The following is a 16,510-nucleotide window of genomic DNA, read 5'->3' on the forward strand; positions in this document are numbered from 1 at the left end:
ATATGACTACAATATTTATTAGCCTTGAAATACTATAACCCAGGGACTTACATAAGTACTGCACAGGGAATTCATTTCAAGCCACATTTGACCCCTTGTTTTAAAGGTGATCTTCAAATAGATTTAGGGGGAATAAATCAAGTTTTCAACCCATAGTCTGCCTTCTCCTAATAAAAAAGAAAGGAAAAGAGGCTTTAAATGTTCCTAACCTTTTTCTTCTTTTCTTCACTTTGGAATAGAAGATTAATCACATCTACCCAGAGATGTAATTTAATGTCTGTCACTTGGAATCGAAGGGAAAATAGATAAATGGCTCATAAAGAGGGTACTTTAAAATTAAACTATACAAGCAAAGATTTTGTTAGGCAGTTGATGTCAAAGAATACTTCTCATTAAAAGGAAAGTCAAGTAACAAGGAAACATGAGAAACAGGAAAATAAATATGACACTTTTTGGCAAAAAGGAGGACAGGAAATCTTAAGTTTTCAGAGAAGGATACAGAGAATTACCTACAAGAATTAACTCACTCTTAAAATGTCTCCTTCACGTGGCATGAATGTGAAAGAATTTAGAAGGAAGAAATTGTTTAGAAATGTGTTTGGTCCAGGAAAGCTTTTTCATTCATAATTTTATGTTCTCTATATATGTATGGACATACTCTCCTCTGAAAATACATCTCTTTCCTATTTGTATTGACATAACTCTGCCCTTAACAAATAACTCAGCTACAAGACATAAGGGATTAAGTTGTGCTCATTGAGATCAGTTCCTCGATGATGATCTTCCTCAGGTTTTCAGAGTTAGTGACTGGGAACTTTGGTTTAAAACTGATTTTAATGGCTGCTTTTCCTGGATTCCTTTTTTTTTTTTTTTAATTCTCCTGCATAATTTCTTCTCCCTGGAAACTGACTCCTGTGAAACAAGGTGAAAGGAGAGGGATGAGAAGTGAACACAGCATCCTTCGTGATCTGTGAGCAACCCAGGTCATGTGGCCAGAAATCCAAAGGGTCAGAAAAACGGTGGCAGGTATCTTGTCTGGTTGGGCACTGTTTTAACTGTTTCACCGTGAACTCAAAGACCCATCTGAGCTGCTTAGCCGTGTGGGTCCTGCAGCAGCTGGGATATCGACCACGAATGCCCATTTCAAATTGGTTCCGCCATTTTCCAGCGTTCACGTCACCTCCTTGCTCACTCACACAGCTCACCTGTGGCACTTGACAACCTGTAGTTTCCCCCAAGCCTTTACCATGTAGCATTATTAGCTGTATTTGGCAAGTGTGTTGCCCCAGTGATTGTCAACTGTACAACAGCAGGATTTATCCACTGAGGTGAACTCTTCACTTTGTCAAAAAATGTAAGCAACTCAGAACATTTCTTCTTTCCAGTTGTATTGCAAGCTAGTATCTGGGGAGATGCTATCCAGCTGGGAACACTGTTGCCTTCTCAGCAAGATTGGCAGGAGGACTGAAGGGGGCGTGGCCCTGGAGGAGTTTATTTAGACTATGTTAATGATCCTAAAAAGTACAGCATCTAGAAATGTATCTCATTTATATTAAACCCGTGAAACTTTGGGCTTTAATTTTTTTTTAATCCTCTTTAATCTTTAAGTGCAATAACCTGACTAGCTGTTTTCCCTGGAGCAGTGGAACATTCTGGAAGGCTATTGACAGACTGTAAAAGCTGTCCTGTTGTGGGCATTGTCTGCTTTCTGTACTGATTATTAAAGGAAGGAAAGCATTTATTTCATCCCTGTGTCTTGGGTTCTCTCATGCGGCTGTCTTCAAAGAGTACCCTAGAAACCCATCAGCATAACTGATTCCAGGAAAACGAGTTTATATGCAGCACTTAATTTAATTTCTCCAGCAGATCTCCCTGGGGTCACTCCTAGAACACTCTTAGAAAAGAAGCATTGCTCGTGTGGCACCAGTGGGGGACTGCTACTGAGAGCTTTTGTTTCTTCAGGGTGGGTACTTCTGTAATACCCTGAGAAGTCATTATTTCTAAAGCCTGCTGGTATTTAGAACAATGTCTAAAGTGTTGTGGGAAAATGATTGGCTGCCATACTTTTAAGTATCTTCTTGGAAAGAAATGAGAGCTTTCTTAAGAACCTAATTCAGCCTTTACGATCTAGCAGCTTTCCTTTGTGTCTAAGGGAATTTCCGCTAAAATGTTAGCTTTCTCCTTTGGGCGGTACGATTATTTTAGGCACAGAACACCTGTATACTCTCTCCATGATAATTATGATGGAAAAACAATCACAAAGCATTTCCAGAGTTTTACTTCTTCAGACTGTGGAATCATTACTGTCGTTACTTTTGCGTTCGCAGGCTCTGACCATTTTAATTCTGAGATGAAGGTGTCACAAACCAGCAGCCTGAATTATATATTTAAAAATACGAATTTGAAGGGTTTAGGTAGGGTATGCCTAGTTCAAGTCCTGATTTTTTTGTGTGTGTTCTGCCAGATGCACACATTTGGTGTTACTGGTTTCTTCTCTGAAGCAGCTGAGTTTTATCAAGCGCCATGATTGTCCCTAGTCCTTAAAGGCAAAGCCGCTAAATTAAAATTCTACTCCAGAGAGACTTTGCCCAGAAGTAGATTTATGTCATTATTCTTGAGTGTCACTCAGTCCCTTTCTAGCCATGTGACTGCAGCTTGTCACTTATCATGGCAGTCATTCTGTCTGATTGCTTTCTTCTGCATCAGAGTCTGAGTGTGTGTTCCTGGTCCTAGAGTTTGTTCTCTTTGGTTTCCCTGTTGAATTTTAATTTTTTCTTCTGTGAGATGACAGTGCCAGCTCAACAATAATTTTGGTTAGAAAATTATCTTCCCAAATCTCGTCTTTACCTCCAGACATGAAAGCAGTGACCCCCCCAAACCTCATTTACCCCATATCGACGCAGGTTTGGGTGTCTTTTCTCAGGGTGAGGCTCAGCTGATTATTCCTCAAATGCAGGAACCCCTTCCGGGTGGAAAACCTCTGTTCCCATCAGGCTTGATAGCCACTTCACAGGACATTTAGATGATGGTATATGACTTTCTGGAAACTTCTTTTATACATAAGCCCCTCCCCCACCAAGAACCTAGTCCTTCTGCTTTACTCGGCAGATGAGGAGCTGGCCAGGACAGGCCCACCTCACACAGTGCCCTTCTGGGCTGTACCATGGGTATTTTCCTAAACCTCTAATTCTAAGAGTCACCCAGGGGACTTATTAAAAAGTATACATTCCCTGACTCTCATCCCAGACCCACTGCTTCAAAACATCTGGGGAAGGGGCTTGGAAAATTGAATCTTCAGCTGTAATCCCCAGGTAATTCTTATCATAGGGAAGGCTAGAGACACTTCCCTAAGATGTTGCCCTCTAAAGAGGATGTTGGGTTATGTCTGTTATTTGATTCCTTTCTAGAGTTATTAATTCCTATTCATTACCATTTGTGGCACCATTTCTTAAATTACCCCTTGAGTGTCAGCTGATTATCGCAATCAGCTGAGGAGCTTGTTCAGAATGCAGGTGCCTGGCCTTTGGGATCAGAATCTCTGGGGACTGGGCCCAAGGACCTGTTGTGTTTCACACACACTCTTAGATTAGAACTCCCGATCTAAAGACATCCCTCCCTTGTTCTAGAGCAGTTCTTCTCAGGCTTTAATGTGAGTACAGATCCCTAAGAATTCTGGTAAAACACACATTCTGACTCAGTGGGTCTGGGATGGGACCTGAGATTCTACAAGCTCCCAGGTGACTCTGAGGTTGCCGGCCCATGGACCACATTAGTGCAAGATGCTAGAGAACTTCCCTAAGCAAAATGGTCCAATGCATTGGGCAGCACAGAGCCTGTGACTTAGCTTTAATGGGAGAAGAGTGGACCCCATTGTCCTCTAAGCTGTGACTGGTCCTAACTTCATTGAGGGGGCCCAAGATAATTCAAAATAAAACCTTCCCCTTTGTGAATGACAAACCTGGTATTCCCAACTGCCATCACTGCGTGCTGCCCAGAAATGCCACACACCTTTCCCAGTGAGACCTTCTGACCCTTGAACTACTTGGGCCTGAGCTGGACCCACAGACCAAAGATGTACATTTGTCTTTGTTTCTGCAGGAGTGGGATAAAATCAGGCATAAAAGAAGCCTTATGCAAGGAGAGAGCGATCGAATTTTATTTCAGTTCACATTTCCATGCTCTTGTTTTTTGGTTTCTTTTGTTTCTTTTTCTTTTCTTTAAGAAAAATTTGCACCCATTTTTTAGCTTTCAGTTTTGGTGTAATTTACCTATTTCTTATTTCTGATCTACCTTTTAGATCTTTCCATCTTGTAGCTGATGGAAACCAGGTGGTCATGGGTGAACTCATTCTTTTTCCAAAGTCAGCTTTCTTATTCTTTTTCCAAAGTCGGCTTTCTGCTGGGTCTCAGGATGACAGTTTGTTGTTTCTGAAAATTTGAGTTGGGACTAAACCTAAGTTGGACAGATATTTGTTGTCTTTTCAAGACTGATTTGTCTTGCTAATCTATCTCCTTATACTGTTAGTTTAATGCTTTGTTCCAAATGTCACATTGCACAATTACTTCAAATTCTGAGCTGCTGGATTTCCAATAGTAATTTCTCTTATCTGTATACCAGAGAATGACAAAAAGTTTCTGTGGACCCACACCACTGGGATCACCTGGGGATTTTGTTTGTTTGTTTTAATGCTTCAGGTTCTACCTCCACTGATTCTAATTCAGTTGTTCAAAAGAAGAACAAGGATTCTGCATTTTTAAAGAGTGGGAAAGTCTGTCCTTTATCCTGAAGGAAGACCACAGTCCTTGGCAAACTCTTGGTCTCTCCTGCCTTAGGCACATGAAGCCGCTGCCTTGTGCAGACCACTGAGCAGGTCTCAGAAGTACAGCTGACAAAGCTCCTGTAAGCTGGGACTGTCCTGGCCACCCGCCCCCAACCCCACCCAGCCCATCCTCAAGCTTTGTGGGCTCTATGTCCATATGGTATCTCAAGTCATTCTCTTCCATCCATTTCTGTTACCTCCATCCTGGCCCAAGCCACCATCTTTTCTCACCTAGATCAGCCCCGGGGTGATTTTTCAGTCTCATGAATCAGAACACATCCGTGACTGCTGAAACCCTTCTGTAACTTCCCATCTTGCTTAGAGTAAGACCCAAACCCCTCATCTGGTCTTCCCAGTCCTGACTTGATCTGGCTCCTGCCACCCTCTTTTCTCTAATCTGCCCATGGCCAGCTCCTCCCAGTGTTCAGAGCTCACCGTCAGTGTCCTTTACTCCCGGAGACCTTCCCTGACCAGCACTATAGAGAAACCACTCACTCAGCCACCCACTCTCACATCCTCTTTTCTCTCCTCAGTGAAGCACTGATAAAATCAGGTCTTGTTCTTGTTTTTTAAGGCCCGTTTCATCTTCCACAGTAGAAATTCCATCAGAGCAGGGACCCGGTCTCTTGATTTACTACTACATCCTGGCTCCTAAACAGCAGGGACTTGGTAAATATTTGCCAGATGAATCAATTTAAGCTGAGCAGGGAAGAATGAGCAGAAGTCAGACAGCACAGGGCAGAATCGTTCCTTCTGCAGGGAAATTAATGTTCTAAAGCCCAGAGGCAGGAAGATAGGTCGAGTTTGTAAGAAGTTAAAATAATGTGCCCAAAAGAAGGACGAGAGTGGAGCGGAGGTGGGCACGGGCCTTACAGGCTGTGCTAAGGATGTTCTCAAAGAGCAGCAGGGAGTCACGGAAGGGTTTTAAGCAGTAGGGTAACAACAGAACCCCGACGAAATTTTTCAAGAAAGGCTTGTCCTAAACTTGCATCGCACAGGCCGTAGTAGGTTGAATGGCCACCTAAGATGTCAACTTGTAAATGTTACTTTACTTGGAAGGAGCATCTTTGCAGATATAATTAAGTGAAGGATCTGGAGATGTGGGGATGACCTTGGATCATGCATCAAATCTTGCCGTCAAATTCCACCCAAGAAGGAGGCAGAAGAATATAACACAGATGCACAGAGGGGAAGTCCCCGTGAAGATGGAGGCAGAGATCTTGGTAATGTGGCCATAAGCCAAGGAATACCTGGAACCACCAGAAGCTGGAAGAGGAGAGAAATAGATTCTTCTCTAGAGCCTTCAAAGGGACTGTTCTTGATTTTGGATTTCTGGCCCCTAGAACTGTGAGCAAATATGTTTTAGTCATTGTGAGCCACCACATTTGTGGTAATTTTTCTTGGCAGCCACAGGAAATTAATACATGCACTTTGCGAAGAAAGAAGAAAGTGAAATTGAGGTGATGTCCACCCTTCTGCCCCGCAGTGAGCGTGGGGCCGGAGCGTGAGATAGGAGGTTGTTCCTCAGGCAGCCTTCTCTCCCCGTGGATGTGTCATAACTCTAATAGGGAAAGGTGAGCCCGTTCATACAACCTGCTGCTCAAGCCAAGTCAGCTATTTCATTTTATGATCAGCTAAGAGGGAAACACGTGCACGCTGCAGGAATAAACAAAGACCAACCAGTGAGAATAAGTGAAAGCTATTTATTGTGAACTTGCAAAAGCAAAGGAGTCAGCCACCATCATTTGAGTTTTGGCAGAGACCCAGGGGCAGGCAGAGGAGTGGGAAAGCTGTATAGTGGGAAAAAGGAAGGCTTCCGGCATGACCCGACTGCTGGCCTGGAGAAGCTGGCGGTGGTCTAACTATGTGATTGGTTAGGGTGCCTATTTGGCTTTCTCTGATTGGTCCTAAGTTGGAAGCGGGGATGAAAATTAGGGAAGTTGTCGGTTATTAATCAAGTCTTGGCTGTTCTGAGCTGACTGTTACAGGGGTTACTGTTTAGTTTCTTGGATTGTTGCTAGAGATGGCGCTCTTACTTCCTGCAAGTCTGTTCGCACCTACTGAGACTATACCTATAGCAGACCAGCCTCCTGACTGGTTATTGTAGGTAGTAGGTTTCCCGAGCAGGTAGCTGCAGGCTGTAGCTCAGAGTTCTGTTGTTCTACGTGGTCCAGCCAGCATCAGCTTTTAATATTCCGTTGTGGACCAAGCACGCATCCATCCACAAGAGGCAGAGTGGTGGGGGGGCAGGGGGAGGCCCTCTGGATCTGTGATTTGTTCAAACCTCCCACTGAAGCCGCACAGGTTTCTGATGAGAAGAAGCTCAGAGCCAGCCAAGGGGAGCTTCTCAATTCTAGTAACTGCTTCACTTTCAAAAAGATGAAGATTACTGGTGAGGCTGCACCGACCAATGAAGAAGCACCAAGTGCTGAGCAAACAGCTGGAAACAATCACAGAAGTAATATATACAGGCTGCCCGCAGAGACAATTTTAATGCTGATGAGTTGGACAACAAGCTTACCTACTAAATTTATATTTCAGACTTTCAAAAAGAAGGCTCCTGAGCACATGGCCGCTCAAGGGCACATGATTGCATTGTTTGGAGGCAGTGCTGTGTGACTTAATGAGTAGGGTTGCATATTTCCAGTCTCAGTAGATAAGAACTGAAATCTCCTGCCTGGGGATTTGCACTGAACTAAAATGGCTGGGGTAGCATTATTTTGGGATTGGTTCCAAAAGTGTCATTGCAGAGGTCAGAGGGTACCTGGAAGGGAGAGGACTTGACAGTGCAGCTGACTATGGGCAATGCCCCTGGCCCTCCTGCCACCCTCAGATTTGCACAGCACAGCGCGGAAGTCCTCTTTCTCAACACCGTGTCCCCATGACTTCCTCCATTTTCCTGATCTCAACTAAGAAACCCCCAGCTTTTCAAGTTTTTCAAGTCACCATGTTTTCAGAGATGGCAAAAGCAATGGATGCTGAAGTGACTTTAAGATAGTTAGAAGGCTTTCAACCTTGCCAGTCACAACATCTACACTGTAGTGGATGCGGGGACTCTCCAAACCATTAAGTCACGTTGGCCAAACCTATGGAAGGAATGTGCAAAATGCATTGTTTAGGGCCCCAGGCAAGTGGTTGGTGATGGCCTCATTAACACCCTCAGGGAAGAATTTAAGAATTCCATTGGAAACATCGCTAATGAAGAGATCCAAAAGTGGTTCTCAGCTAGGGGTTAGCCCCCCAGGGGACACTGGCTATGTGTGGGGACATTTTTTGGTCGTCACAAGTAGGGAGGTGATACTGGCATGCAGTGGGTAGAGATGGGAGATTCAGCTCGCAACTGGCACTGAACAGTACCGCTGACATGTGGGGAGAAGGAAAGGACGAGATCAGTGTCAGGAAATGAAGCTCTGGTGAACAAGGCACAAAGCAGCTTTCCCTGTCTAGCGTTTGGAGGCCTCCCTCTCTCCCCCAACCCCAGGGCTGAAACTCGGAGGCTGCACGATGGGCTGGCTGGGACCTTGTGGAGGAAAAGACTCAAGGGTGGCTGACATACAATAGCAGACGCCTGGGTTACCAGGCAGTTTCCTAGAGCGAAACTGCCATCCACCACCCTGGACCCCCCATATAACACTCAGCTGTTCCGTGGGGAAAATTAACTTGGATTTGACGGTCAGGAGAAAAGAAAGTATTTGGAGAAGAGAATCACTTATGCTATTAAAGCAGTAGATCTGAGTGGTGACTCTTGAGATGTTAGTGCGGAACATCCCAGGGCCAGAAAGCCTTCTGCAGGTGTTACGTAAAGGTTCGGCGCTCAGCCGACAACTGAGCCGGTTCGTGTTAGTTTCACAGTCGGCAGCCATGCCACGTGGGAACACGTGGGCGCCATCTGGAGTGCTCAGCTGCGTGTCCTGGAAGTTGTGGTGGGCCAGTCTGGGCGCTGGGTGTAGACACACGTGGCTGTATTTTTAGAAGGTACTTAAAAAATCTCAGTTTCTGGGACTTTACTCCCCAGCTAAGCCTCTCCAGCCTTTGCTTCCCACTCAATCTGCTACATACTTTTTTTTTTAAAACTACAGTTTGGAGTGTTTTAATCTGCACTGCTTTTCTTCCAGACATGCTGCATTTGGTTCTTAGGAAGGTAACCCTGGTTCCAAACGCCACAGCCAGTAGGGATGTGGGTTTCACAGTGGTGTCAGGATTGACTCTGAATCTAGGTGGTGCAGAAACAAGAGGATGGGCCTCAGTCCTTATCAGAGAATTCAGCTGGAGAGATGCAGACCCACCCTTCCTGTAGGAGACTACATTTGAATGTTTCTGTAATACTGCCTCAAAGTGTGAGAATCATTGTGTTTCTATAGGAAGTAAACTTTAGCCATCAATCAGACCAGGAATGGTCTTTGAGCTCACCCACACTGACCAGCTGGAGGCTAAGCTGGATGTTCAAAGCTTCAAAAACCATGAGCCAGTGGTGGTCAGTCTCCCAGGTGAATCCATTGGAGATGCTCAAGAGGAAGCTGGCCGACCCCATATGGAGACAGGAAGAGTGGATATTCATGAATGGAGCCAGCATTGACTTAGTAACCACTGAGAACCATGATATCCTCGGAGGGTTCCTTCCAACCCAGAGCATATGAACATGTAAGAGCAACTTGTTGGAGAGAGCCAGGATTATAAGTTCTCTCCTTCGGTCACTGAGTTTGCATCGTAGTCACAAAAAGTCTCTAGAACTCCATGCATTCCCTGACTCTCTTTTGCATGTAGCCACGGAAATGAATATTGTTCCATCTGGAAGCTTTGTCCCTTTGCCAGGTGAGAAGGGAGCTTGTCTTTGTGATCAGGATGGGGAACAAAGCACAAAGCATCTACTGTGGGTGAAGGATTCTTCTAGATGAACTTGCCCGTCTCCTGAACAATTCAGAATGACTGAATTGAGGTCATTGAGACATCTCTACCTGACAGTGTTTTTACTCTGCTGGTTTTAGAAAGAGATTAGAGGAGTAAAAACATCCCTTGTTTAAAGAGCATTCTCTAGCTAGCATGCAGCATGTCACTAAGCCTGCCTAGGCGTTTGGAGCATGTCACCTTTGCCCTTCAAGATTCTCCAGAAGGTACACATAGGCCCCTTTGAATGCATGCAGGTCTCTGCTGTGTGAGCTCAGGTGAGCTGGTGGTGCCTGTGGAGGAATTCTGTAGTCGTTTCCATTCGTTAGTACCTTTCATAGCACATCAGCCTACCTCCCGGCTGTTTCTGAGTCGGGAGAGGATCTGCATAAGTGGAGGTCTCATGCCATGGGGAACGCGGCCAAAGATATTCCTTCTCCAGTTTCCTCCCTGTACCTCGGCGTCTGGGTTGTCTCTCTCAATCTGGCCGTTACAGGAGGCTTGTTTCTTAAGCTGGGGTCCAGGGTGAAGGTGGGAATTCTGTTTTACCAAATCCTGAGAACATCCGTAAAGCTCATGTTAGTGCAGACCAAATGGAAAAGGACACTTCCCAGCTCGTGAAGCGGTGAGTGTAGGGACTTCCTCAAGCAGAGGCTTAATCAGACCTCACTTGCTGACTTGCTTGCTATGGGAAGTTCGGTCACCAGAGACGCAGAGAATGTGTTGCATCTGATTTGCTCTACTTTGGGTAGTCTGCGATCTTCAGTAGCAAGAGAAATTACTATCCTGAAGCTTCCTTCAAGTGGCTCACCTTCAGTCCTTCAGTCTCATCCTTCCTAGGAAGTGTCTGTGTGGTCCAGCATCCCCACAGCCAAAGGAAGTGCGGTCCTCTTAACATAAGGGTGCCAAAAATACCAGAATGAAGTGACTGCCCCCCCTCCTCCAGAGGCACACATCCCGAGAAGAGAGTGAGGTCTCTGGTGGAGGGCGCTGTTTGCTTCCCTGCCAGACGCTGTGAAAAATGTCCTTCATGAGAACAAACAGGCTTTCTATTTTATTGGCCACTTAGATCATATTATTCACGGCGTTTCTAAGTTGTGGTTTTAAGCTGACAGAGATTTTGGCATTCTCTCCAAAGTAATGAACATTTGTCCTTTTTCATGGCATCTCTCACTGTCATAAAATGCCATTCCCTTTTAAATTAATTAAAATACTTAAAATTGAAACTCTAGTGGGAAAGATGGTTGGAGTCTTCTTGGATTTTTTTTCCTAATTTATGGCCTGGCGCTGCAATTTTCTTCAATTGGTTTTATTTTGACCCTGGGGGGAAAAAAGCAGTTACTATCATTGTTTAGTTTCTGTCTTCTGTTATTCAGCCCGAGCCTTTCAGAATTATCCTAAGAGCCTTTCAGAATTATCCTAATCCCCTCTATGACTCACGAAGCTTCACTCATATCCCGAAGGCAAGTGGTATGAGATTCATAATACTTGTAATTATCTTTCAGATGCCACGATCCCCCAAGCTATTACTTTACCATAATTCCACTTCTGAAAGAGGGTTCATTGTTTCTTTTTTACTGATGCAATAAGAGTCTTGATAGAATTGCAGCTTTAGTATTTAAATTTTAACTTAACGTTATGAGAACTGGTTGTTCACTGTCTTTCCCGTTATCTGCCATCTCCCACTCACCTGTCCGTCCCGACCGTGGGCATTGATAAACATTTTCCAGCCTTTATGCGCAATGGAACTGCCTGCTTAGGCCACAGTATCGGATCCTGGGGTGCTGAGGAAGCCACTGACCCAGGAGACTTGGATTCTGATGCAAGCCCTTTAGCCTCTTGGAGACTCCTTTATCAGTAAAATGAGAGGTTGGGTTAGTTGAGTGGATAGTCAGAGTTCACACAAGTAGTAACAAGAGCAATAACAACATGGGCCGATATTTATTGAGCAGCTATTACCTGCTTGCATTTATTTATTTATTTATTCATTCATTCACATTCTTTTTTATTGAAGTATAGTCAGTTTACAATGTTGTGTCAATTTCTGGTGTCCAGCATCATGTTTCAGTCATCCCTACACAAACATAGATTCGTTTTCATATTCTTTTTCGTTAGAGGGTTACTACAAGATACTGAATACAGTTCCCTGTGCTAAATATGCCGGGACTAGCTAGTACCCAAGGGAGAAGGGGGTGGGGAGGCAGACAAATGAATACTTTGGCTAGATTAATAATGTGGTGAAGAACTAAGTTCGAGAGAAGCAAGAGAAGCTCTGGGAGCATGGCGTGAGTCCACAGGGTTTTTTCAACACTTCGAAAATCAAATCAAACGCCCACACTCGCTCTGGTAAGACAGAGCTGCCTGACGAAAATACCCAGTGTCTTTCTGGTAGCTGGAGAAGTGTCAGCTCAGTGTGGTAAGATTGGTTCTATTCTGCTGGTCCACAGCCCTGGTTGGTAGTTGGAGCCATAACCAGCAATTTTGGCACCTGCGACAAACCCTAAAATCAACTTTTTAATTCTTGTCGCAGCTCACAGATGGCTGTTATTACCAGTGCACACCATCTGGTAGCTTTCTATTTTAACCATTCATTCCTGCTAATTAGATAGATACCAAGCTTTATAATTATTATTTTAAATTTATGTGACCTCTAGACATTTGTGACCTGAGACACAAAGTCCCAGTCATCCTGCCCTTATTATAGTCCTGGTTTTGATTTAAGAGGAGAAATGTATTATTACTTTATGGAATTTGTTTCATAAGCTAACATTTTTAAAACATGAGGTCCATGAAGTAAAAATCAATGGAAAAAAAGAGTCCTCGTTGGTTAAAAGACTCCACACTGCACCACCCGGGGGTCAGTGTTTCCAGTTCCAAAACTGTGTCTGTTCTCCATCATACCTGCAGAGCTCAGTGCTTGGCACGCAGCGGACACTTGTAAAAATGTAATTGGAAGCACACCAACAAACCAACAATGTCATAGCAGTCCAGTTTGGTTGCTAATATCTCTCCGGAAGGCCAGACCCATGTCCAAAGACTAGGACGGACTCCAGAATATGCTGTCAGTTGTGTGAACAGAGCCTTGAGTTAACTGGACATCCTCTTCACCTGTTCCAAAGATCTGTTTTGTGAATTAAAACCTCCGTAGACATGGTCTCAGGCACTATTCACACAGTGGTTCTGATTATGTCTTTTGATACTATGATGTTGTGTTTCTTGCTTACTTCCACCTTTTAATTTGTGCTCATATGTTCATATGCATAGATTTTTTTTTTTTTTAAAGATGGAAACCACTCGCGGGGCCACCTGGTCAGACCAGAGCAGCCAGTGGTGGTGGTTATTGGAGGCGGGTAGTCCTGGAACCAATTCCCTGTGGGTACAGAGGGACAGCTGTATATACTTGGATGTCTAAGACACCCACTGTGCCCTTCCAGGTTGTCTTCTTGGTTCTGTTGTCGTTCAGGAGCGCTGGGCTGGCAGGGAGCACGTGTGCCTGAGGATGGCTTGTTTATGTCTCTTTCCAGGTTTATTGCACGTTTGAATGGCATGTGCCATGCCCCTATACTGATGTGTGTGTGGCCTTTCTTCTCTCCCCAGAATGTCGAGTGGTGAAGTCCACTTCTTACACCAAAATAGCTTCATCATCTCGCAGGAGCACCACCAAGAGCCCAGGACCTTCCCGGCGCAGCAAATCCCCGGCGTCAACCAGCTCAGGTAAAGCAGCAAAGGAGGCTGAAGCAACTGCCTCCTCTCTGACGCATGATGAGCAGAGGGTGTGTGAAACCCGGAGCGTGAGGTTTCCAGATAGTGTAGGTTCCGGTTTGTAATTTTAGAACATGTTAAAGCGGTGGAACAGATTTGCCAGAGTCTAGCATGTTGGCTGTAAGAAAAAGCCTCGGGTTCGGGAAGACTTAGTGAAGACCCGGATTTGCCCACAAATAGAAGTATGTTCCCAACTTGCATCATTTCTGCCACAAAAATTATTTTTTAGGCTAAGGGCTCCCTACTCTAGAAGTCTCCGTGAAAGCATTTACTCTCCTTGGAACTGGCTAATGAGGGGTTTGCAATATTTGTTTGATGAACTTTTGTTTGACATACTTCGTACTTGGGCCCCAGCATGGCTCTGGGGCTAAAAGCGTCGCGCGAGAGCCCTGGGCAGAGGTGGCTGCAGGGACTCCGGGCTGTGTCCTGTCTGTCAGTGGGCATGCGTGCTGGCGTTGGAGCAGGATGTGTACTTGCAAGACGACCACCTCAGCCCCGCCTTTTCCTTCTTTGGTCTTAAAATGACATGAGTCAGTTGCTTGTTTGTTTTCGTCTTAGCTTTAAGGTCGGTTTCACTATTGAAGGGAGTTATTTACTAAATGCTATAAACCGTTGAATATGAATTATTAAATGATACATACATCAAAGCGATTGTCACCTGATTTCAAGAAGGCAGGGAAGCTCTTATAAATGGGGACTGAGACCTTGGGGTCTGTATTGAGGACGTCATGTTCCCAGCAGTGTGGTCCCAGAGGGACAGGGAAGGATGTCTGAACTGGAGCGACAGGGCTACCTCTGGCACCACTGACCAGTGTAAGTTATAGCTTCCATATTTAAAAATGGAGGTGCTATCATCTGTTTTTCCTGATAAGAACTAAAACTGAAACCTCCAAAGTGAGTCTTGGAAGAAAGAAGTCTTGGGTGGCTGGAGAGCTGGACCCCTCAGTCCACCTAAGTTCTCTAAGGGTCGCCTTCCCCTTGGGGCCTTCCTGATGACTGCTCTTCCCTGGATGTGTCTGCAAAGACCTTCTTCGTGCTCTACAGGCAGCACTGATGGGCTGTCACTGCCCCCTTCCCCCAGCACAGCTCGCATCACACCAGTCAGGGAACGTCTCAGAACGCAGCTGGCACTTGAGATAGAGCTTGTGGGCCTCACGGAGTCTCAGATGGGCTGAGAGGCCTCCCTTACTCGGACAGAGCTCGCCCTGAGTGGGTGGAACACTCTGAAACTTTGCTGAAGGGTAAGGGAATGACACTCAAAGTCTCAAGTTCATGAGATTCATCTGGGAACTTGCTAAAGGTTGTCATCCAACCCCTGACTCCTAGATCCTAGATTAAGGGCCAAGGCCTGTTTTGATCAGTATTCTAGGCAATTCTGATCAGTAGTCTATGTCCCAGGTTTAGGGAAATAGAGGGTTAAGGAAGTGGTTCCCAAAGCATGGTCCCTGGAACAACAGCTTCACATCACCTGAGCTGGGGCCCAGCAATCTGGGTTTTCACAAGACCTTCCAGTTAATTCTGAGGTTCAGCTAAGTTTAAGAACCACTGGATTACGGAGAACAAAAATAGAAATAGATGTGGGAAGTCATTTGACTCTGGACGGTGGAGGGTGGGAGAGCTGGCTTGCTCATCTTCATCTATTGGCATGACAGAATGACTTCCTTTCCATGCCTCTGCTTGCCTCCAAGGGACAGTGTCCATCTTTAACCCTTGCAACCAAGAGCAGACTTCTGGATACCTTGCAGCATAGTGATGAGCAAAAGAGAGGGCCAGATGCCAGCTACCTTTTCTACCTCCTTATAATGACCTCTGCTTGCAGAAAACCAATCAGCTGGGAAAAGAGAGAATTTACAGCTGAAGATCATCTCTTCTCTGGAAACTGATACTAGGGAAAGTCTCTCCCTTCAAGGGAGACACCACCTACATACAGACATGGGCCTTCCCAGAATGACAGGGTGACGCTGGAATTGCTTTCTGTAAAACTCTCCTGGGAGGCCTTAACTTGTTCATTAAATAGACGACAGATGAAAACTGAGCTCTTTGGAGGATGTTCAGCCTTGACAAAAGAACATTCCTCATGTTTTCTGACCAGACCTGGGCTGTAGGATGAACTCCCAGGGAGCAGTAAGGGAGAGAGAGGTCATGGGCCCAGCCAGCCTGTTGCCCCTAAAAATCTTGGCTATTTAGTATAACCGTGGAAGGCTGTAAAGGCAAAAGAAGCCCCACGTTAGTCAAAACATTGTCAATACTACTAAAAAAAAAATCAATGTTAAAAGACAAAATTGGTCCCCAATTCAAACCCACTTTGATATTGAAAAATTTTACTTACTCTTTCCTCTCTTCTTCCCTCTTATTATATACCATGAATTTTAAAATATCAGTTGTAGCATGGAGGAAACATCTAATAATGGGTGATTCGCCAGAATCTTATGTCTCTTACGTCATAGATGTTTCAAGAGAGTCAGTATGTCCTGTTGCTATTCACTCTTTGTTGTCGTTGTTGTTTTTAATAGATTTTGTTTTTAAGAGTTGGCAGTTAGACGCTCTTAGGTTTGAGGAGAAATTTCTTTTCTTTTCCTTTTGCTTTTGGTCTCCCCACAAGTCAAGGAAGGTGGCAGACAGGTCAGATTATTGTGCACAAGTCAACGAACAGACTCCTGGGACCAGGAGCAGTTCTTGTCTGGTGCTGAGTTTTCCACTACAGATGCAAGGGAAGTGCCCGCACGCTTTCTGTCTGTCTGATCATGGCAGCCAAGATTGAAAGGGGGCGACAGGAGGAAAACATGGTAATACAAGTGGAAAAAAAGGGAGAGAGAATTTTTGCAAGTCAGAAATAAATAGCCTTGTAAATAGTGAAGAGCCTATTTTATTTCCAAAAAAGAATTCAAAATTTCAGTTACCAAAAAAAAAAAAAAAAAAAAAAAGGAATCATGAGCCGAATCTTAAACAGATGATTATAAATACAGGAAAATTTTCACTTTAGAATTAATTGGTCACATAGTCCCTATTCAGCAGCTCTTCAGATTATATAAATCTTATAAATGT

At 44.6% G+C, this 16,510-nt stretch overlaps 1 protein-coding gene across 6 annotated transcripts in view; it reads left to right on the forward strand.

The window, feature by feature from the left end:
* DCLK1 (doublecortin like kinase 1) overlaps positions 1-16,510 on the forward strand; it is a 298,064-nt gene that overhangs the window by 192,977 nt on the left and 88,577 nt on the right. For all 6 annotated transcript variants that reach the window (XM_032496299.1, XM_032496298.1, XM_032496295.1 and 3 more), the window contains exon 5: positions 13,301-13,417. In XM_032496299.1, coding sequence (XP_032352190.1) covers positions 13,301-13,417 — 117 coding nt within the window. The remainder of the gene's footprint in view (positions 1-13,300; positions 13,418-16,510) is intronic.

Source organism: Camelus ferus, chromosome 14 (assembly GCF_009834535.1).
Source record: "Camelus ferus isolate YT-003-E chromosome 14, BCGSAC_Cfer_1.0, whole genome shotgun sequence".
Classification (NCBI taxonomy): domain Eukaryota; kingdom Metazoa; phylum Chordata; class Mammalia; order Artiodactyla; family Camelidae; genus Camelus; species Camelus ferus.